The sequence below is a fragment of the Danio aesculapii genome, chromosome 7, assembly GCF_903798145.1.
Source record: "Danio aesculapii chromosome 7, fDanAes4.1, whole genome shotgun sequence".
NCBI lineage: Eukaryota > Metazoa > Chordata > Actinopteri > Cypriniformes > Danionidae > Danio > Danio aesculapii.
In genome coordinates this window covers 40,843,214-40,867,444 of record NC_079441.1, presented here as the reverse complement: position 1 = coordinate 40,867,444, position 24,231 = coordinate 40,843,214, and the positions used below count along the sequence as shown (strand labels likewise).

At 36.1% G+C, this 24,231-nt stretch overlaps 1 protein-coding gene across 1 annotated transcript in view; it reads left to right on the top strand.

The window, feature by feature from the left end:
* itfg1 (integrin alpha FG-GAP repeat containing 1) overlaps window positions 1–24,231 on the top strand; it is a 221,087-nt gene that overhangs the window by 152,425 nt on the left and 44,431 nt on the right. Inside the window, exon 13 of the mRNA XM_056461971.1 lies at window positions 15,769–15,812. Within this exon, the coding sequence (XP_056317946.1) occupies window positions 15,769–15,812 (44 nt within the window). The remainder of the gene's footprint in view (window positions 1–15,768; window positions 15,813–24,231) is intronic.

The following is a 24,231-nucleotide window of genomic DNA, read 5'->3' as shown; positions in this document are numbered from 1 at the left end:
AAATTTAAAATGTAACTCGTTACATTACTACATTCCCCAAAAATGTCATTAGAAAACAGTAATGCGTTACTGTGGAACACGTTACACCCAACTCTAGTCTTTATTATTTTCTAGACTGTCATTACTCCAGTCTCCAGTGTCACATACTTCAGAAATAATGTTTATTCAATGCTCAGTTTCATTTTCAATGTTGGAAACATTGGAAATATCATTTTTAAATGCTATTATTAAATTAATGAACATTTTACCCTTTGATATGTTTAAGCCAAATTTTTACGTACTGATTATGTAAAAAGTAAAAAATGAGACCATGTCCAATTGTAATTGTGTTGTTACAAGACCTGGTGTCAGAGGTGTCAAAACTAAAAACAATATGTCACCAGGGTTTTTAAATACCAGTAGTACCGAGGACTTGAAGATAGGAGGAAAGCCACAATATGAACTTTTAAGGCCACAAATAGTGTTACTGTGTTTACTGTGTTTAATCTCTGTTCTATTCTGCTCTGAAATGTACAGCACTGAAGCGCACAAACACTCGTCACTATCTGTTTAAACACTAACACATATTCAGATGTAGAAATGACCTGAGCGAAGTTTAAAATGTATAAATATGTGTATTTTGTATTTAAAAATCTCTTTACATTCCCAACATTTTGACTCATTTAATCATCAAATGCCAGTGCTTCTGTCAACTGCATGAAGAAAGGAGTAAGCTCAATCCAAATTTAATGTACTAATTATGTGAAAAGAAAAAATAAGACCAGTGCAAAAGACAGAGAGTGCATTTTGTAGCATGTGCTTGGTTTATTAAACTGGATATATATAATAATATATATAATGGATATATACAATAAAATCAAACCCCTACCTATGGGGTTAAAAAAGTACTTTGTTTTCACATTATGACTGAATCTGCAATTGAACCAAAACACACTTGAGATGAATTGTCTCAGATAGGATGACTAACTGAATATCGCAGCCAGTTTATCAACAGAAATTTGTAAAAATAAATTCATTAAAAAAGTTCTTAAAATGATAGTTTAAATCTTGTTCAGCTTTGATAATATAGTATGTTGTTCAATTGGTCTATTTTTTGTACGGAAAGAACTGGGTATTTTCACTGGTATTGGTGCTGAATACTGAAATTTTAGTACTGTGACAAAAACGTACTTCCTCAGATGTTTATGAAAGCCTGTATACTTATTTTTGAATGAAGGACTTGAAATGTTTTTCCAGGAAAATAAAAAACAGTAGTATTTTGCTGGCTGCAGTTCATTTTACAGCCACACGTATCAATAACATCAAGAAAAATATAGCTTCAAGCAGCAATTAAGCCAAGCATTTCAGATCCAGAACGGGCAAAGCAGTCCAGAGGTAGAATGAGCAAAGCAGGCCAGAGGCCAAAAGCAACAAGGTTAGTAAGGAGCATTAGATAAGGTGAAATAATGAGTTTTTGAATACATTTGAAGTATGCAATGGCCAACAGACAAAATGGCTGATGTAAAGAGCCCAATTTTATGAATTTTGGACAAAGGGTTGAGAAGTTATAAGCAAATAAGGGCATTTTTTCTATCTCCGGACCACTAGGGGGCAGACGGCAAAATGCCGCAGATCATCTCAGACCATAGTTATCATAACACACCAAGTTCACAAGTTAAACAAAACCAGTTGGTCTAATGAACTTGAATTGCATAACTTTTGGTCACTAAGGTCTATAGATCATGTAATTATCTGTAAATATTACCATAGTTTTTCTACAACTGCACTTTATAACTTATACCTGTATCCTGCACTTGCTGATATTGCACTGCTGGTTAGACCGAAACTGCATTTCGTTGCCTTGTACTTGTACATGTGTAATGACAATAAAGTTGAATCTAATCTAATCTAATTCAATTTTGGTGAAAATCTGAGAAACGGCCTAGGAGGAGTTCGATTAAATAGATTTTGCAAAAAAAATATAAATAGCGAAAAAAAAATTCGTCATAGGGTCCATTTAGGAATCAGGAAGGAAAAAAAATATTTTGTAGCCCATTCGGTTCAAAAGTTATAAACATAAACATAAGTGAAACTTTGGACAAGTGGTGGTGCTAGAGAGTTTGATTTTGAGACTTCGTGTTTGCTCTGATTAATGTTGAGACTGCCCTCTATCATTGTGCCAAATGAAGCAAAATTTGGAGAACATGTAACTACAGAGTGCACAAAGGGCAATAATTGATCGCAAAAGCACTTTTCAACTTTCTTTTATCATCTGCAGAATGTTTAATTTTAGTATTGATTTAAAAAGGAGGTTAGCATTGCAATTTGAGAAGAAGTTATTTATTTTGTTGGTTGGGTTATGGCTGCAATTGTAAATTAAGACTTTCCCATCCCTTCTAAATATATTAGTTCTTTGGACCCAATATACTTCTGAGACAGGCCACAGATGCTTCGATGCATTAAGCAACCAGCAATATAAACAGCAGAAATAGTGCTGTATTTAAAAGCACTAAGCTAGAGTTTGAATGTCACATAAATCACAGCTGAATCCATAACAGTCCATATGTTCGTGCACATTATATTACTCTGAGAAGTGCTTTTCTTCAGACAGTCAGCTCCAAACTAAAGATATGTGTTAGTAACTGCCATTCTATAGCCTAAAATATAGAAGTTGTCTTCTGTATTAATGAGAGAACAAACTGTGGACCCAACAGTGAAAAAAAAAAACAGGTTTGTACAGGAACACCATTGCCCCTGACAATATTTTAATAATTATGCCCTTTGAATCTGTTTATAATGAAAACTTGTGATAATTACAGTGAACGCTTTGCTTTTGTGAATTACTGAGTGCATTTACAATATTTGTTATTATATAATAAGCCAATATTGCCTTAATAAGCCAACAATGTAATGCATTAACCTGTTTTCCTTTATAAAGGTAAGGAAGTAAATGACTTGGAGCATAAACCGATCACCATGGCTAGGTTCTTGCCCCTTATCCCAATTTTGCCCAGTAAAGTGTGCATGCAGGATATTCTACAGACAGTGTGCTTAATGTGAATTTAAGCACATCCAGACAGAGCAAATGTTTTGAAATCAGGCAGAAGTAAATATTATTATATATTCTTAAAGCAAATGGTTGTTAATTTTCATTTTATGCAGCAAAATTACAAGTGGTACAATTACCAAATTTGTAAATTAATTAGTAAAATATATGAGCTGTAAGTTGTCTTCTAAAAATACAGATATAACTTATCAATACAAATTTTAATGATTTATAACCGACATAACTAATGAAATACTCATGCCACCGTGGCGCAATGGGTAGCGATGTCACTTCACAGCAAGAAGGTCGCTGGTTCGAGTCCCGACTGGGCCATTTGGCATTTCTGTGTGGATTTTGTATGTTCTTCCTGTGTTCGGATGGGTTTCCTCCGGGTGCTCCGGTTTCCCCCACAACTCCAAAGACACAGGCTATAGGTGAAATGGGTAAGATAAATTGTCTGTAGTGTATTTGTGTATGTCCTGCTCCTTTAAGTTGGGGGTTAACCTTTGGGCTAACAACTCACCTCATAAAAATTTGATGTTACGAAACACCAACATGGTGCGGTTAAATATCAACTTCGATATAACCGGCCCTGGGAGTAAGTAAGTAAGTTAATAAAGTCTTGTTAAAATGGCAAGTTATCAGTGTATTGGTATCCAGACTCTATTGATATAATTGTTTCAAATGGATTTGCAAAAACTAGAATGTGTTCATTTGGTCTGTTTACTCACGCTGAATCAGTTGCAGCGATTTCTTGTGTCCTTGTGTCCTTTCTTGTATTCCATACATCAATGGGAAAATTAGCTAGAAAATGTGTGTATTTATCACATTTACCACACGAAGGGCCTTACCATACACCCGGTGCAGTAAGGCAGTGTTTGGCACGATTTGTTGCTATTTTCAGACCAGCACAACCCTAATCTTCACATTTTGCACCACATTGTTTAGATAGCAAATCAATTTGCGCAACTTTGTGGACTCATGGGTGTTCTGGTCTAAAAAGGAGGTGTGTTAAGGGGCATTGTTGGCGTGTTGCTGTTTTGAGGAACTGAAATAGTCTGCACCATTGACCAACTGAAAGCTGGTCTAAAGTCCAGTGCAGAGCGCGTTAGTTATGCGCCTATGCAGGTCCAAAACACTTACACATTGCTCACACAGGATGTACAAGAACACATCTTTACATATGAAAAAAATAAAGGATTAATGACAAAAATTATTATTTTCTACATAGAAACTACTGCCTCCATGCCTTCTTCATGTTGGGGGGCTTTTTTCAGTTTCAGTTTCGTGACAATTTGCATTTGTATAATGTTAATATTTTTAGCAGTATTATTTATTATATGCATATTTATATCTGTTTTAATTAAAACAAGTTTATATTTGTTCACCTGTCGGGTTTTGGAGATGTATGCATCACCATATGGGGTGTAAGAACAGGACGTGTGTTTGGATATAACATATACGCTCTTAAACACATAAAAACGCTCTTTGCCCCAATACGTGATTAATAGCCATTCAGGTCCATGATTTGGTGCGATTGTGTTCATATCAGAAGTGAACTAAACCTAAGTTCATGTGAACCATGCACCAGACCACCCTTTTCAGGAAGACTCGAACTTTACTTGATTTTACCTTCTTCCTCCAAGCCAAAAGCATGGCAAAGTTGTGTCCACTATTTTAATCACATCCAAATTAATTAAATCTGATTTATTGTAAACATAAGTCTGGCACACACAATCGTTTCTCCAGTGCCATATCTGGTGTGAATTTTTCACACCAATTATGTACTCCCCTGTTTACATCTATACAATCAACAAACACTCCCAATCCACCAACCACTGAGTGACTAGGTAACTGTACACCAGTGCATTTCATCAACTTGCCTTATTTATTGTCCTCTAGAGGGATTGTGGGAATGTAAGCCGTGTCCTAATGCAATTACCTTTTCCTCTCTCTATACCCAGCGGTTTACATATTGCCGGGGAAGCCTTCAGTTATTCCATCTTCAGAGAAGTAAATAAACAATTTATTTCCATTTTTGTGCTGCCAAGTCCTCAAGGCCATGTGTGTTTTAACATAAATCTAAAGCAGAACATCAAAAGAACCAGAGTCTTATCACAGGCATGTTATATGTTGAAGACTTACAGTTGTTTCCCCCATTCTACATTTACATCCCAGTATCTACAGCCCTTTTATCTTTTGCCATGTGTAAAACATCCACTTGCCCCTTTTTATCTTCTGTGTCAGGAATGCGCAAATGCACATATTTATAAATCCCCTCTGCGCTGCAACTCAATGGAGAGAAAAAGAAGTCCGAACGAGCAGGCAACGGGTATCAGGAGAGTACAAGAGAGGAGGGGAGAGGCCAGGTGCTGTAATTTCCTGTGATTGCACGCTCTAAACGCACACAGACTGCGCTGTAGTGTGTGTGGTGTGTGTTGACTATAGGCAGAGATGGAGAACTATGGCAGCTGATTGCATTCCTGTTCATTTATTAGAATGCAGATGAGCCGCAATGAGGAACATCTGCGTGCTTTGTTTAAGCCAGTGCTCGCTCCTTCCTCACTTCTGCAATCTGTCACTCTTGAAAGCAAGCCTTACACGTTGCTAACTGTACATGGGAATTCATGGAGGGAGGCCTTTTTCTGTCACTTTTTTAGACTGAATATTATTTCATATAACAATTTTTTTAATTATCTGTGATTTTTTGTTACTTTAGAGTTGTTTTTTTATTAACATTTAGACCATTATGGTAAAGAGATGGTAAATTGAGACAATAAATTATTGGGGAGAGACAGTATGACATACTAGGTTTGGCATATGGGTGACTTACAGTATTTTTATAAACAAGGTCTGGTTTCATAGACAGAACTAAGGTCAAAAGGGTTCAATGCTAAGTGTTTTGTCTACTGGCCCGGTCAGGCCAGTGGTTTAGATTTTTACATGCCCTGCTAAAATTTTCACTGGCCCCAAGTTAATAGCTATTCTTAGTCACATATTTTAAATAATGTGTCAAAAGCCAAAAATAATTGTATACATACACTTTTATTCAGATTGACTTTTTATTTAAGTACAAATGACAATTAAAAAAATTTCACAACTAAATTTGAAATAAATAAATAAATAAATTTAAAAGGGAAGATGTGCACTTTAATTTTGACACCCGCAGACATTGTCACCAAATATAAATCAGAGTGGTAAGACTTTCTCATACACAGCCTCATTTCAGTTGTCAAGTTTTATAAAAATCGATCTATTGAATTAATTAATCTATTTAATCAATCTAACGTTGGCTAGAATTATGCATTACAGGCTAAAAGTATAGAGAGAAATAACAGATGAAACGAGCCTGCAGTTAGATCATAAAGCAGATCAATGTTGATATTTCTTTCGAGGTGTCAGTGCAGAAATGAACAAAACCGTAGGCCTAATACAAAATATTATAAGATTAAAATAAAATAAAAAATGATTGTAATTTCTGTCAACGGATAACCAGCTCTCTGTAATATTTCAACATGCTTTCACTTTCGTATTCGACATGAAACGCACATTTACCTGTAGGAATTCTCTCTTCATATAGCCGTATATATGGCTATACACAACCATTATACACTGTGATATAGCCTGGTTCGTTATTCCTTGGATCGTTTTGCTTTCTTGCTACAATCGATCCGCTCCAGTTCATTTCAGTCGAGCCGAGACCACCTCATTCAGGTGCTCTCAGACGGATTGATTTACCGTGGATCCAAGCCAAAGTGAACCATGCTAGAAAGGTTGTCTAGGTGTGAAAGCACCCCAAGATAGTATTTGTACGCAATTGTCAAACATTCACAGTCAAATTAAACTTTATTGACAAGGTAGTATTCAGGCCAGTAATGATACTGTCTACTGTTCCGAGCGTCTCACACGCTGGCCCCAGGCCTCAGTCCTTATTGTTGATCCCTGGTCAATTAGGATATTTAAGTAATTTTTTGTGCATTAGAAAAGGGCAGCACAGTGTTGCAGTGGGTGGCGCTCTCACCTCACAGCAAGAAGGTCAGTTGGCATATCTGTGCGCAGTTTGCATGTTCTCCCCGTGTTCGCGTGGGTTTCCTCCAGGTGCTCTGGTTTCCCACACAAGTCCAGAGACATGCAGTACAGTTGAATTTGGTAGGCTAACTTGCCCATGGTGTACTGTATGTGTGTGGATGAGTGTGTATGGGTGTTTCCCAGTGATTGGTTGCGGCTGTAAGGGCATCCGCTGCATAAAACATATGTTGGATAAGTTGGTGATTCATTCTGCTGTGTCGACCCTAGATTAATGAAGGGACTGAGCCGAAAAGAAAATGAATGAATGAATGAATGCATTAGAAAAAACATTAATGGCATCCGTTTTGAGACAAACAAAGGCACCAATAATTTATTTCAGCTGAAACAGCATAAACTTAATTTCTAAGATACATTTTAAAATAAAATCTTAAATTTTAGTCTGAGACTAGGCTTAAATGATTAGTTTACCCAAAAATTCTGTTATTATTTTTTTCAAATCACATTCAATTGCATAATACCTGCGCACTTTTTTTAAAAATGCGATTTCAAAGTGATTTCAATGCAAATTGGATAAAATAAGGACAAAACCAAATGTTGACTTAAATTTGGTTTATTATTTTAATTTTAAAAAATCCCAACAACAGGTTTGTCTGTATTTTACCCGAAATTAGATTGAATAAAGCAGAATTTTTAAAGTGCATGTAAAAATAGTCAATGCTCTCTCAAATTGGTGAAAAAGAGGTTTAATTGTCTCAGCATGTCGTCTTGAGAATAATTTTTCATTTTGTTTATTTATTTTACTTTTATTTTAGTCTGAATGATTTTGTGATAATAGACTTTGAGTGCTGCTTGTTACAGTAATCACTGACTGACCTTAGCCGAGGCTGAGAGCTGCCGTGAAGCCGCCTGCACTGCTGCTGGGTTATTGTATCATAATGGACATAATCTCACGACTCCGGGCTGTGATCTCACAACTTCGAAACCACCTGGTCACCACTTTTAGAGACTAGATTAAGAGTGACAGGTATTATTCCAGCTTTATGAAGTAGTGATGGTGTAATGATGGGTGAGCGTCTGTGTGGGGCAGCTGTTATGAATGACATGAGACACAGTCACTTAGAGCATCGGTGGCATCTGGTTTACCAGCGTGGAACAGAACAGCAGGCCTCATGTCCAATTTCACAGCCATCACATCACGCTTTCCCATTGCTGCGGTGAACCCCTGGCAGATTCATTCAGCAGTGTCCTGGGAACAACAAACTGAGTCTGTTCCTTGTGTCGGGACAAGCAAAAACACATTTAAAGGAGTAGTTCACTTTCAGAATGATTGTTTTTCATCGACTTCCACTTCCAGTTGATGGTCACAGTTGACTTCCGTAGTTTTTTTTACTGCTATGAAAGTCAAGAGTGACTTATTTGTATACCAACATTCTTCAAAATATCTTCTTTTGTGTCCTACAGAGGAAAGTCACAGGTTTGGAACAAGCGGATGGTGAAATACTCCTTTAAAGCCGTTCAAACAGAATTGCGTCATATGTTCCACGATAGGACATTCAGTTGGGAAAATTGTTCACATAACCTTATAAACGTATCAAGATGTCATCATGATGAATGAGCCTTCACAAGTTTTTTATTGAATTGTTTTTCCACTGTCCGCTTTGCTGCTCTGTATTTCCCCTCAGTTTATCGGTGATGTCGGATGACAGCAGTATCGCGGAATGATTATTTTAATTTCTTTGTATTAGAAAGGTTTCCAGGATCTCCTAATGGAGCCTGCGGGAGGAATAGAGAGGGATGTCGGGTCTTATCTTTAAATGAAGGCTCAGACTAAGCCCTGGCAGTAAACAAGCGTATTATTCATGCAACGAGTTTACAGAATGGCATTTCATTGGGCTTAAGCACATCATAAATGTTTAGATGCATTCAGTGCTAAACCTCCTGTGTTTTAATAGATTTATGCTGTATTCTTAGGTGGGCACAGTGTGTCGGCACACACACACACGCGGACACAGTGGGGGCATGTCATGGCCGTGCATATCATGCTTCAGCTCAGTGCACAAGCCCTGCTGGTAACTTGTCATTGATAGAGACATTTCCTCTATGCGTGCATCTTTTCTTATCCGCATGTCAGTTTGTATGTTCAAACTGGTGTTCAATATTAGCCACGCAATCACAAACAGTAGCCTGAGAGATTTAAAACGTCTCTGACAACTTCAGGCAGCCAGGATATCTGCCACAAGGAGGTCTGGAGATACCTTTGGAGAAGGCTATTCATTAGCATTACCGTTTTACTTGATGCCTAAAACTTTGTTGGCACAAGAAACTATGGTATACCACTCTTCAAAGACTGTGTTTTTTAATAGTATTTTATTTTAATAGTAATAATTTTCATCATTCAAACACTAATTAATTATTTAGTAGTTACTTAATGTTTTTTCCGATATTCACTCAGTTTCGCTCTTTTAACTATCACTTGTATTGTTTAAAAAATAATAACTTGACTATAAGATCCAATCCCATTCTATTTTGTACCCCTACCCCTTCCCCTTTGCCCTTGAAACAGAGTGTGAAGGGGAGGGCTTCAAAATATTTACCCATAAGAATTGGGAAACCACTACACCTGCACACAGGTGTCATCATATGTGATCGTGATCTCTTACTTCATATGAGGTCAGCAACAGCTGTAGTTTTTCTAGTTGCGTTATTTTTGGTATTTATCTTCAGGAAATCACTGAAGGCAACAATATTATGTTATCATAACGATATAATGTGGCAGTAAGAACGTAACTGTACTGTGTATTTACACCGTGGCCATATTCATCTATGCCCTTCCTCTTAGCCCTACACATTCAAGCTAAAGAGAATTGGGTAAGGGGAAGGGGTAAGGGGTACAATTGGGATTGGGCCTAACTTTTAAAAGATTATGCTTTTGGATACAAATAGTTATTGTTTCTAAATGTGATGTGTGTCTTAATATAAAGATATGTACTATGTAGATTAATGTAGCTGTAAGTAGTAAAGCAAAACAAACCTGTTTTGAGTTCAAGTATTTTTGAGTTCCCCTTCCCTTGTCTCAGAGTGTTTTTATCGTCTGCCTGCTTCCTCCCTTTACCTCACCTACTCAAGTCCACTGGGAGAAAACAAAGTTCATCAGTAGTTGTGGAACACGGTAATTAGGCTGGCGTGTTTCCTCTATAGGTTTTTTTCTAGCTGTGGTGGCAGACCTTTTACACAGATCTACCAACTACTTCTGGCATTATTTCAATGACAAATGTCGTGAGCGCAGTATAAGTTGAGATCGCATGTAATACGAGCATGCTTTTTTTTTTTTGCTTGTGCAACGATTTCCTCTGTTCGTGCACAAAACTACTTGCGCCCCCTCAAATATGCACTGCTCAAGTGCAGATTTTCTTGTGCACGCTCGAATAAATGATGCTGAAGTGTGATTTAGTTCATTTATGTGACGAGTATGTCTCCAACATTCATTAGATTTGCTAAGAATATTTATGAATGTTTCCAATAGACCTACAGAATGGCATTAATACATCCTGAAGTAAAGTGAAACGACCTTAAACTCCAGCAAGATAAAGTCATTGTATGCAGACCCATAGACCTTTATCTATAAAGTATAATTATGGAAACTGTGTTCATCATCACTGAAAGCTATGTCGTGTTTGCTGGCCTCAACAGTCAGTCAGCACATCATCTTAAAGGTTTAAACAAATAACACACAGCACTACTACAGTTACAGAAAAGTTTGCGCTGTTATATTCACATACCTTTTAATAAGTTTTGGTGCGATTATAACCTGCTATTAAAAAAACGACTAAATGTTTTGAATGAGAAGCTGTAATGTAGCCGTGGCGGGATGAATTTTGGTGTGGCGCCCCGCCATGGAAGAATGAATGTAGCGGAAACCATGAACTCAACTCAATTTATTTCTAGAGCACTTTCAACCAACCACAATGGGTACCAAAGTGCTGTACATAAAAGTGCTGTACATTTTCAGTGACCTCAGAAATGACTCCAAAGTAGGAGATGTTCTTAAGGAGATTGGAAGATCGTTCCAAAGTCTTGGAGCTGCTACTGAAAAAGCTCTATCACCTTGACATTTCAAGCGTGATGACGGAACTGAATACCTTCTGAACACCTTTGTATAAAAAAGGTGTGATTATTTTTTTCTTTAATACAGACGATGCCAAGTCATTAATAAAATGGTCAGAAGAAAAAAATATGTATTTTTAAATGTTTTGTCATTTTTCTATAAGTTTGGTATGTTATATCAGTGTTTCCCAACCATGTTCCTGAAGGCACACCAACAGTACATATTTAGATGTCTCTTATCTGACCCATTCATTTCAGGTTTTGGAGTCTCTTCTGATGTTCTGATGAGTTGATTCAGGTGTGTTTGATGTTGGTGTGCCTTCAGGAATAGGGTTGGGAAACACTGTGTTAAATGTATCATAACATACAGTCAAGCCTGAAATTATTCATACCCCAAGGGTATTTTTATTTAATTTTATAATTTCGGGCTTGACTGTACATAGTGTTATGTATGGCAGCTTGTCTAACCTTAGCATGCTGGATAGTAACTCACTACAGCTAGCACTATATGTCATGTTTTTTATACAATATAAAGTGTAATATAAGTCTCAGGTTTTGCCAAAACGTGTCTATGAAATATTATAGCTCAAAAATTGTTTATTTATTACACCATCATTTTAAATGCCATTTTTGTAGTGGAATCAAAAGCTCATTTTCGTTGTTATCTCTTTAAATGCAAATGAGACCCCCTTTTTGGCGAGAAAAAAAAGTCTTTGTCCTGAAACCAGTTTTCTCCTGAAAGCACACATAAAGCTAGCTGTCAAACAGCATGTGAAGATAGTATTAAACTAAGTTCTTTTCAACATCAGCTGTTAATATAGACAAGGTTATGTCAAGATGACGAACAGAACACACAGTAGTACACATAATGTTGGTTATGTCTGTGAATGTAAACATTTGGAATAGAAATCTCATATAAATGAGTATAATAGGTCTGGGAAGCTGCATCTCTTCAAAGCCTCAACCCCAACAAAGCTCTGTTAATGCAACTCAACACTCGCTCCTTTGGTGTGTGTGAGGGAGTCATTTAAATTTGTGATAGTGTGACTTCTTAGAAGAAACCTCATGACTAAAATCGAGGCATTTGAGGAATTTCAGAAACAGTGCTTACTGATATAGAGAGTTACCCCTTAAAAGAGGATTTAAAAACTGCGCAGATCTTTTTCATGCTCCAACAGCAACATTGCACACTAAAGGAAGTTGAAACTGTGTAAAAAAAGCCTAATATTCCTCTTTTAAAGAATTCAGAATTGATCAAGAAACTTGATCAACTTTTTTGCTGAACATAATAGAAAATAGGAACAAAATGTAAAAATATTGTTGTATTTCAGTAGTTAATGTTAGTTAATGCATTAGTTAACATCAATTAAGTAAATTGTTAACAAACAAGAATAATATGCAAGTTGAAGCTGATGTTATTTTTGCATCTACATTTAGTCATTTAGCAGATGCTTTTGTCCAAATCAGGAGGCATTCAGCGATTCAACAAGAAGAGGTAATACACATAAGAACTGCTAGTGCAAAAGAACTTGTTTGTGCTCAGACAGTTTAGTGCTAGAGTAAGAGTGCTAGAGTTTTTTAGAGAGACAGAAAATGGTTGGCTCATTGTTGTTAATTGTTTAATAGCATGATTTATCATTAAGAAAGCATTTTGAGGGGTGTAGGAGTGTTGTTGTAGTGTACGCTACTCCAACATTATCTATTATGTTACTAACATTTGTTTTATTTTTTGTTTGTGTTAAATAATGCATCAACTAATATGTTAGTTGACGTTAATATAACCAATAAAACAAATAAATGCTGTTATTAAAACCTGTTTTTATCATCTACGACGCCATGCCAAAGTCAAACCTGCCCTTTCTTTTAAAAACTTTAAATCAGTTATCCTCCACACATTTATTACTTCCCACCACGATTACTTAAATTCACTCTGGAACTAATCAATCATCGTTTGGATGACTTCAAATGGTACAAAATGCTGCTGCAAGATTTCTGACACACTGAAAAAAAAAATTCAAAGACGATTCCTTGGATGTACTAATTTTTTACATCAAGTGGTTGTAAGCAATATATATGGGCTGTATTTAAACAAAAAAAAGTTAAGTTGAAGAATATTAAATAACTTTTTTGTTGAAATTTACCACAAATCAATTGTTAGTGTAATAGTTTTGAAGACATTGTTTTTTTCAGTGCAGGAAGTTGAAAATTTGATCATATCTCTCCCATCTTAACCTCTGCATTGGCTTCCAGTTAAATGACGCATAGAATTTAAAATCTTTTTGTTTTTGTTTGTTTTTAAAGCTTTACACGGCCTTGCACCAGCATATCTTTCTGATACTCTTATTAAACTCAATTTAGGTCACTTAGATCTGGCAGTTTTGGAATGCTGTCTGTTTTTATGATTGAGATTAAAGCTTAAGAACGAGCTTAATTAAACTTTAGAACAACTTTTCAGTCTCAGTTCAAAGTGTCTCTTCATTGTTTTTTTAAACTCAAATTCAAGACATACCACTTTAGTGTGTTCTTAATTTTTTTGTATTTATTTCCTCTGTAAGAGTTTAGTATGTTTGCTACAGTAATTTACAATTTTATGTGTTTATTATAATTTGTAGAGCAACTTTGGTGAGTTTTTTTAAATGTGCTTTGTAAATAAAAAATGAATAAGAATGAATTGAGAAAAATATATATTGAGTTTACATAACAGATTTAGTATTGCTGAATAAATGTGTTGTCCATTGTTAGGTCATGTCATCAAATCCATGAACAAATGCATTAGTGTATACAGTGCTCAGCATATATAAGTACACCCCTCACAAATCTATCTTTAAAATTCATATTATTTATAGGAAGTTATAATATATTATATTTGTGCATATACATTAGATTAGTCAGTACTTAAGCCAAATCTGAACAAAATAACTTACAATAACGGTCCAAAAACTAGTACACCCAAAATTATATGTTATAGAAAAATATTAAATGCAAATTTTAAAAAGAGGAAAAATCAAGAGAAGCAAAAAAATGGAAGAATTTGGTTAAAATTTTGTAGATTGTAATTTTTTTTTTCACAATTTTGCTTGAATTTTTTGTACTAAACATGTTTGGTGACTAAAATATTGTTTTATTAAATATTTCTGTTTAATAAATCGGTTTTGTTTAAATGCACTAAAATACATTGAATATATTCACTGAGAAATGTAGAAAAATATTCATTTTCAAAATGGGGTCTACTTAATAATGCTGAGCACTATATTTAAAATGCAGTATATGTAAAATATATAAAATAAAATTTAATAATAAAATGTATAATACATAATATACAGTATATGTAAAATGTACAAAAAATGAATTAGGCTGTTAATGTAAAGAAATTACGTTATTAAGTTAAAAATAATATTTAACGCTGAAGTCGTTGTTTACCATTAGTTCATGTTAACTAATGCATTTGATAACACATTAATATCTTTAGTTAACATTAACAAAGATTAAAGTAATGCTTGACAGATGTGGTTCACTGTTAATTCATGTTAACTAATGCATTAACTAACATTAACTAATTCAATCTTCTTGTAAAGTGTTACCCAGAATATCATCTTCATTTTTAAATGCTGTTTATTGTTTTTAATGAATGATTTACAGTGATTTTTCACATTTTAAACCATCTGAATTATACTATTTCCTATTACATAAATTCCTTCATTACCTATTTACTAAACGAGAAGGCCATACAAAATGCTGTCCATAAAACATTACGAATGGGCTGTCAGTAATATTCATTCAAGGAGAACTTTAAAAGATGCTCTTCATCTGTCTGTTCTCGTCTTTCAAGCACACACAAAAACTGTTAGACTGGGCATGAATGAAAAATTATTTCAGACTTCATGTCACGCCTCGTCTTCACCCCTCAGTACATTTGCTTTCAAAAACCAAAGCCACATATTTGATTTCACAATCCTAATAACTCATGCAGAACAAGTGTCTGCCAGACCAAATAAGAAATTCTGGAAATTTCCAGCAGACAAGGAGTGATTGAAACATTTTCATCATTTGTTTTTCCATCACAGACCTTTTTTCTGTCCTTTCCTTTTTTTTCTTGATCTAATTTATGCTGGTGTTCTGCCATCCTGAACTTTCTAATTTACTGTGTCTTTAAATAGTGCTGCCTTGTCACTGGCAGTTTAAAAATCTAATGCTGCGTTTAGATAAAGACAGATGCACAAGTACACAGATGGTTCTTTGTGTGCCGCTAATGAGCAATTAATGATTTTTTACTTTCTCTTTCATATGCGCTGTTCTCTAACACACGTTCAGTTCTGGTCTCAAGAGAAGCAGAGAGTCTGGCTCTTATTGCACACCATTAGGGGAAATTTAGTGTGCGTTTTGCCCAGTTCATTTTCCCTAGGCATAATTGCTGGCTGAAGATGAGTTTGGGAGCAGGAGTTTCTGATATACTGTGTGATATTAGAATGTACTTCTTCCTTTTGTTTTAACAGAGTGTTTTGAGGTGGATTTGATATGGATGCTGTAATCAGCTTGTCTTATCTGAGGGCCATATGTGTGAGACAATGTTGTGATTTTCTTTCTTTGTTTTTATCATTTTCTCTCTGCAGTGCTCAGTGGCCTGTGCTCCAATGACTGTCCAGAAAAAGTCAAGGTGAGTTTTGACCTGTTTTTTCCTCCTTCTCTCACTTATTCAGGACAACCAAGAAGAGTTGGTGATGAAATCTGCTGAAAACACATGAAAATCATCATTCTTTTAACATTATATGTAGTTTTCAACATGTTTCACTAGTTTGCACTGAAAACAGAGTAATCTGAATTAGTTTGATCAAGTTGTCATTCTGCATTGCGTTAAGCAGAGTTTCAGGCCCTAAAACTGTGTCCTAACTAGGGTTGGGTATCGTTTGGGGTTATTTCGATACCTGTGCTAAATTAATACTTTTAAAATGGTACCGATGCCAAAACGATGCCTGAACCGATACTTTTTAGCCACAAAATAAATATATATTTATAATAAGTTTAAAGTAAACATCAATTCATATTTTATATATTTGAATTGCATGAATATATTTCTTTTGATCATTTGTTTGTTAGCATGAATGCAAGATTTGCATTTGGCTATTAACATTACATTAGCTTACTACTAACCTGTGGAAAGGTCATCAAAATCAGGGAACACCTTTTTCTGGGTTTGGGGCTTGTGACTACTTTTACATAGACATCAGTGATCTAATGATTTGCTTTAATCTGAATAAGACAATAATATGATTCAGGTGTTTACATGAGTTGGCTTTTGAATGATACATTCATGATTCCCAGTTACATGTTATAGCACGTCATTGCATCACCAGCCTATAAATGTTTCCTCCGCAGTTTGTGTCTGTGGTCCTTTAAGATAATCAAAAATCACTGTTTACGTGGTAGATTCTTGATCAGACATTGTCTTAATCATATTGAAATCAGAGTATAGTGTCCATGTAAACGTACTCATGAAAAGTGCCAGATGATGTCACAAGCTGTCAAAGTCCATTCCTCACCTTTAAGTTGATGAGCCCTCAAATTTCATAAGTTTGATGTTTTTCACCCCTTACACGCAACTTATGTAAAGCATATGCTGCATGTTGGTGTCAGAATCCTTGATTGTAAAATATAGCCACACTTTAGAATGCTTAGTTTAAGCAAATTAGATGAATGCGATCATGCGTGTTGATGAAGGGAGTCGCTCACCGCATGCACCACACTGCGCGCTTTGCCTTTTATAAGCAAAAAGAACAAATGCCTGAAATCGCTGACGGTGTCCGTATCCCTCAAAGCTGTTTAGAGATAAACATTTAGAGATGGTGTGACACAACGCGTACTTATGTGTGCCTTTGATGCACCCCTTGATGCTTCTTAAGGGCGTCACACAACGGATGCGCCGCTCTGAACCGCGACACCGCACGCACATGACAGTTAAAAGTATCACACACCAGACGGATGTTATTTAAAATGAAACTATTCAGATGGCACTCTGTGGCGCGGCAGAAATGTGAATAGTGTCCTGAGTCGTGGCTGGGCACCGCGGACAGTCGCCGATTTGCAGCGCCGGTGTGCGTACCCTGATAGAAACCTATGTTTAGAACTCTAAAATTTTCAAGATCTGAGGTGAACTATTGACTACTGCTTTCTGTAGTATAGCAATAAATGCATTTAGCACTGAATAAGCAAATAATCTGTTTCTGAGGTGAACATTGTCTTAGTAGTATGTGCTGTTGTTCTGCTGCGAGGTCACGAAAATAGAAAGCATTTCTAAAATAGAAATTTTGCATGTTGCCATCGCAGATAATTAGGACAAAGACTCCTTTTAACATAGTAAAGATACATTTTATCGCAAGTTGTGGCACCGAATTGCATTTATTAAAACATGGTGAAAAACAGCGTTTTCAGTCCAAAAGCAGCAAAGAACACCTAGTGATCAAATCTGTTAAAAACACATGAAAAGCATAATTCTTTCTGATTTAAGCAACTTTACAGTATATGTTGTTTTAAACATGTTTAACTAGTTTAAACTGATAACAAAATGATCTGAATGAGTTTGATAAAGTTGTCTGTGCGTTGCGAGAAACAGCTTTTCAGTTCCTAAAACAGCGTTTACAGCTAAAAAAGAACAGTTAGTGATGAAATCTGCTGAAAAGACCCATATGCAGTCTGTTTGAGAACAGTTCATATGCACATCATTCAAAATACCCCCATTACCCACGTCCCCTGCATATTGCATGTTTGTTTAATCTTTTTTTTTTTTTTGCTTGGCCAAACCTTGATGATTTTTGGCCAGTGTGGATTTTTTGGTATGTTTGGTTTGATTAAAATGAACTCTGGTGCGATTGCTTTGTTGGTGGGTTTTATCAGAGGTAGTGTAAACAGTGTCATCTGAACCTTGTTGCACACCAGACAAGTCCAGACCAAACAAACAAGAAAACTGAACTACAAGTGTCAGCACACCCTTAGAAAGTGAGTGTGTAATGTTTTTGGGTGATTGTAAAGATACTTCAAAAAATTACAAAAGATTTCTGTTTCTAACAAATATTATTCCTTTTAACTTTCTATTCATTAGAAAATTCAATCCAAGTTTCACAAAATATTAAGCGCTGGCTTGTTTACAACGCTGATCATAAGAAATGTGAGAGACTTGTTCAGAATATTTAAAAATTAAATAATAACAAAATATTTTAAATGTAAGATATATATATATATATATATATATATATATATATATATATATATATATATATATATAAATGCATTGTATATCTACACAACGGCCACTTTACACCTTTCCAACTGCTCATTAGGCAAGACAAGGCAAATTTATTTATATGGCACATTTCATACACATTCGCAATTCAAAGTGCTTTACATAAACAGAAAATAAAAGAGACAAGTAAAAAAAAATTAAACATGATATAAATACAGATTAAAATTTGTTAAATGCTTGTTAGCGCAAATTTTCTAATCAGCCAATTACATGGCAGCAACTCAATGCATTTAGGCAGGTAGACATGGTCAAGACGATCTGCTGCAGTTCAAACCAGGCATCAGAATGGGGAAGAAAGAGAATTTAAGTGACTTTGAACGTAGCATGGTTGTTGGTTGCTGATGGGCTAAGTATTTCAGAAACTGCTGGTCTGGTGGGATTTTCACACACAACCATCCCTAGAATGGTCTGAAAAGAGAAAGTATCCAGTGAGCGGCAGTTCTGTGAGTGTAAATGCCTTGTTGATGCCAGAGGTCAGAGGAGAATGCTGATAGAAGGGCAACAGTAACTCAAATAACCACTCATTACAATCGAGGTCTGCAGAAAAGCATCTCTGATGCACAACACGTCCAACCTTGAGGCGGATGGGCTACAGCAGCAAAAGACCACATCGGGTGCCACTCCTGTCAGCTAAGAACAGGAAACTGAGGCTACAATTCGCACAGGCTCACCAAACTTGGAAAATAGAAGAAAAAACGTTGCCTGGTCTGACAAGTCCTGATTACTGCTGCGACATTAAGATTGTAGGGTCAGAATTTGGCATCAACAATATGAAAGCATGGATCCATCCTATCAATGGTTCAGGCTGCTGGTGGTGGTGTAATGGTGTGGTGGATATTTTCCTGGCACACTTTGGCCCATTAGTACCAATTGAGCATCGTGTCAACGCCACAGCCTACCTGAGTATTGTTGCTGACCATGTCCATCCATTTATGACCACAGTGTACCCATCTTCTGATGGTTACTTCAAGCAGGATAACGCGCCATGTCATAAAGCGTGAATCATCTCAGAAGGGTTTCTTGAACATGACAATGAGTTCACTGTACTCAAATGGTCTCCACAGTCACCAAATATCAATCCAATAGAGCACCTTTGTGATGTGTTGGAACAGGAGATTTGCATCATGGATGTGCAGCCGACAAATCTGCAGCAACTGCGTGATGCTATCATGTCAAAATGGACCAAAATCTCTGAGGAATATTTCCTGTTCCTTGTTGAATCTATGCCTCAAAGGCAAAAGGGGGTCCAACCTGGTACTAGTATGGTGACCCTAGCTGGTAAGTGTATATATAATTAATAGTAGAACATTTTTGCTCTGACTTTACACACTAATCAGTCAGATGTGAAACCTTCAGCCAATGCCTATACTTTTTTTAAAAATATTGGGCGAATAATCTTCAGTTTATTATTTGACTTTCCCAGTGATGCGCTGCAGCTGAAAGGGCATCCGCTGCATAAAACACATGCTGGATAAGTTGGCAGTTCACTCCTCTGTGGTGACCACTGATTAATAAAGGGACTAAAGCCGAAAAGAAAATGAATGAATGAATGAATATTATTCAACCACTACACTACATGTTGGTATGTCTTATGAACATGCTATAGAAAGCTGGTTTTGAATGTCTGTCACGTTATCTTTGCCAGTCTGTCATTGTTGACTAGCTGTTAAGATCAGGGACAAGCGTGTCGGATAGCTGTCTTCATTCTGACGACAAGACGAGCTTTTATGTTCTCACCTTTTTTTTCTGTCTCACTTTTACATTCTCTTCTTTTGTCTGTGAGCACTTTAGTATTTTGTTTGCTTTTATTTGTGTCTGGCCTTTGCTCTTCTATCAGTACACACTTCACTCTCTCCAGCCACCTATTGTGTATTTCTATACTCACTTTCACTTTTGTCCATTATCTGGAGATGTCTAGAAGATCTGCTGTAGCCGCATGTCAAATGACTTCACGCAGTTGCTGTTTTCAGTAAATACTAAATCAAGCATAGAGAACGCAGAAGGTCAAGAACTGAATGAAAATGAGTGTAAGTGAGTTTCTTGGTCGACACTGTACTCGGACTGCATTACAGGTATAAAAGTGAACATCAGAAATTAAATCGGTCCTAATTTGAACAGCACAATGGCTAAATCTCTAGATAGTAAACAATTTGGAGAATACAGAGCAGTTTCAGACACGGCTAAAGAGTTTATTAAGCCGGAAGAGATGTTAGTGAAAGGTGTGTGTGTGTGTTTTGGAGCAGCACTGTGCATTTGGCAGGGTCCCAGAGCAATTCATCACTCTGTTAATACTGGAGCGACACACACTCTCAGAGACCCCTTCGTTAACTGTCATCCTTCATAATGAACAGATAATACATTTTCTGCCCAGCCGTTCATCCTCTTCTTTAGACACGCACAAACACACAGATCACGTCGCATGTGCTCAGCTACTCAGTGAAATGCAGAGTGCAGACAGTTTGCCCTGAGGCCAGTGAATAGCAGAGGGCTCTATGATTAAATAAAAGCTCTTTAAGATGGGCCTCAGTCCTTGCTCATTGCTGCTGGACCTCTGACATACGTGTTATGCAGTCTGACGCTGAGTACAAGTGAATTATTATTCAGATGCTGAAACAGGGATGTTAGTTGCATGTAGTTCAAATGAATTCATATGTTCTGGATGATAGCTATTTGCATTTGCCCTATTTTTTCAGTGTTGCGTGTGCTGCACATCTTGTCTGCATGCAGCTAGTGTAAATCACATACTGTAAGATGTCCTTGAAGTCAGCATTAAATTAAAAGTTTGCCCCATAATTGGACCTTCCGGTGAAAATACCTCCTTTTTGATTATGTATTCAGGATTTCTCCATGTCATTTAGTCTGTTTAAACTTGCCAAGCAAAATTACATTTATCTGTCTCTGAGTATCTCAGAATACAAAAACCAATTCATTGAACCAAATCCCCACTCTGCATTTTATTTCATTTTGTACAATCTCTTCATTAAAAATAATACAAGCCGTGAATGTTTGTTACATGTTTTTTCACCACTGGAAAACCAAGATACCTGGTCAATTATAAATTATATTATGTATGAACTATGAAGCCTAGTCAGTGGTGAACTATAATTTCCCAACTGTTTTTTGATGTACATTCAGGTGTACGTCAGAATATATTTAGAAAGATCTGCGGATGTGTGTTTTATCACAACTTTAATGGTGCGGTGTGTACGTTTACAAGAATAATGACTATTTCCAAACAGGTTTCCCTAAAACTTTGTCTCACCTTGGCAATTAGGCAATTTGTTATCTTAACTTTATCTCAGCTACTGCCAGAATATTTTGAACTATTTACTTGATGCATAAGATCATGTACTGATTTATATCTAATTCAATAAGAGCCTTTTATTGAAAATACCAATATGAAACAGCAAAAAAAAATACTTAAACATACATTTAACTGCAGTTTCTTTTATATATATATATATATATATATATATATATATATATATATATATATATATATATATATATATATATATATATATATATATATATTTTTTTAGGGGTTTTCACCTTTATCTGACTGGACAGTAGAGAGAATTGACAGGAAAGCGTGGGGAGCAGAGAGAGGGGAAGGATCGGCATAGGACCTCGAGGCGGGAATCAAACTCGAGTCACCATGAACACCGGAGTGCATGTGTCGGTGCACTTTCCACTACGCCACTGGCGCCGACTGACTGCAGTTTCTATAACAAATGAATGAAAAAATATAATATGATGCTAAAAACTTCAGTTTCTTTTCACACTAATGATATTTACATGGACATCTTATCAACTAATAAAGGATTTTTTGTGCAGTTCTTTGCACAACACCAAAAAAAACCACAAAACAACTCAACGATGTGATTTGTAACGAAATACATTTGCCTCACTTATCTATCCCCATATAGACAACTTTACTGGCATGGTCAGGTAGCTCACTTTGTATGTGTTGTTCTTGTGATGAAGAGCACTTAGGTTCAAGTCGAGTGAAGCATGGCTCCACAAAAGACATAAAAGCAATGTAAAAATCAAGGTTGCAGTGCATATTTTACTTACATTTGTTTTTGAAAACTATTGGTTTGGTTTAGGTCAGTGGTTAACTGGTCTAGGTAATCTTGTACATAAAGATGTGCATCTGAAATGTGCAACTAAACATTCCCAAAGCAATGTATTTAATTTATTCGTAAAATGTATACAACACCCTCTAGTCGATTTGCCATCTGAAACGTGCATAAAACGCACCCAGAATAAGGTATTTTACGTTTCATAAACACTTCCAATGAGCCTGTGCTGACAACAATGAACATCATTATAATATTTTGCTTGTCACTTGTCGGCTTTTTACCCACTTTACTCTGGTAAATTGCATCAAGATCTGGTATCTGGCAGCAAATTCTTCAAGTTGTGTAGGTTGTGAGATGGAGCTGCCAAACTTGTTGGTCTAGCAGCTCCCAAAGATGCTCAATTGGTTTGAGATCTGAGGAATTTGGAAGCATGAGCAACACCCTAAAGTCATCATAATGTTCTTTAAACCACTGGCTAATTTTAAACAGTAATTGAGGCAATGCAGCCCACATAAATAGTTTTTGCTGTATTTTGGAGCAAGTCTTATTGAGTTCTTTTGGAGTTGTTTGTTCAAAGTCTCTTTGAAAATTTTGGTCCACAGTTACAGTTGCTCACTGAGGTGTTTGTTATTCCCCATCCAGTACTTATGACGTATCCATTTATCTCCTTTTAGCTGCCTCTTGCCTCTCTGCTGTCTTAGGCATCACTTTGTTTCCTCTGATGCTTCATCTTCCCACGTTTACATTGTTTCCCTGTTTCTTTGTGTTCTCTGGCATGCTCAGTCAAAACTTTGCTTTTTGGTTGTTTCTTCCGGAAGATCATGGGTTATCCACCTGTCCTTGCATGCTTGATGTAGTCCAAAGCTTTCAAGCTGTTTGCTATGCTTCAGTCAATCTGAAGAGTTTAATTGAGGTTATTTTTTTGTTTATTATTATATTTTTTGTAATTGGCTTCTGATGTGTTTGGCAGTCATGTCTGGGTCAGATTGCGTCTTTCTGTGTGATTAAGCTTTCCTTTTGAAGATTTTCCTGATAACAGTAGATTCTCTGTGTGCTTCACTGCATATAACTGTTATGTCTTTAAGAGGCAGATTTAGGATGTTGGCAATGTTTAGGTTATTACAAATTTACAAAAATTACAAAAATTGAGAGCCACTCTTACAAGATTTATAGTTGCATTTAGGATCAGTAATATTTTTTAGAAATAAAAATACTTTGTATTATTGAGCAAGGATGAACTAAAATGATTACATGTAAAATACATTTATAATGTAATATCAAAACTTTTACTTAATATTTCACTTACTACAAAAATATTGTTTGTATTTTTAAAACGTATATCATTACAATCAACATATTAGAATGATGAAAGATTATGTGGCATGAGACTAGAGTAATTAATGCTGAAAATTCATAATATTTATTGTATTTACACTCACCGGCTGCAGTCACTTTATTAGGGTCACCTTACTTGTACTGGGTTGGCCCCCCTTTTGCTGCCCTAGTCCATAGATTCAACAAGGTACTGAAAATATTCCTCTGAGATTTTGGTTCACATTGACACGATAGCATCACGCAGTTGCTGCAGATTTGTCGGCTGCACATCCATGATGCGAATCTCCCGTTCCACCACATCCCAAAGGTGCTCTATTGGATTGAGATATGGTGAATGGAGATCATTTGAGTGCAGTGAA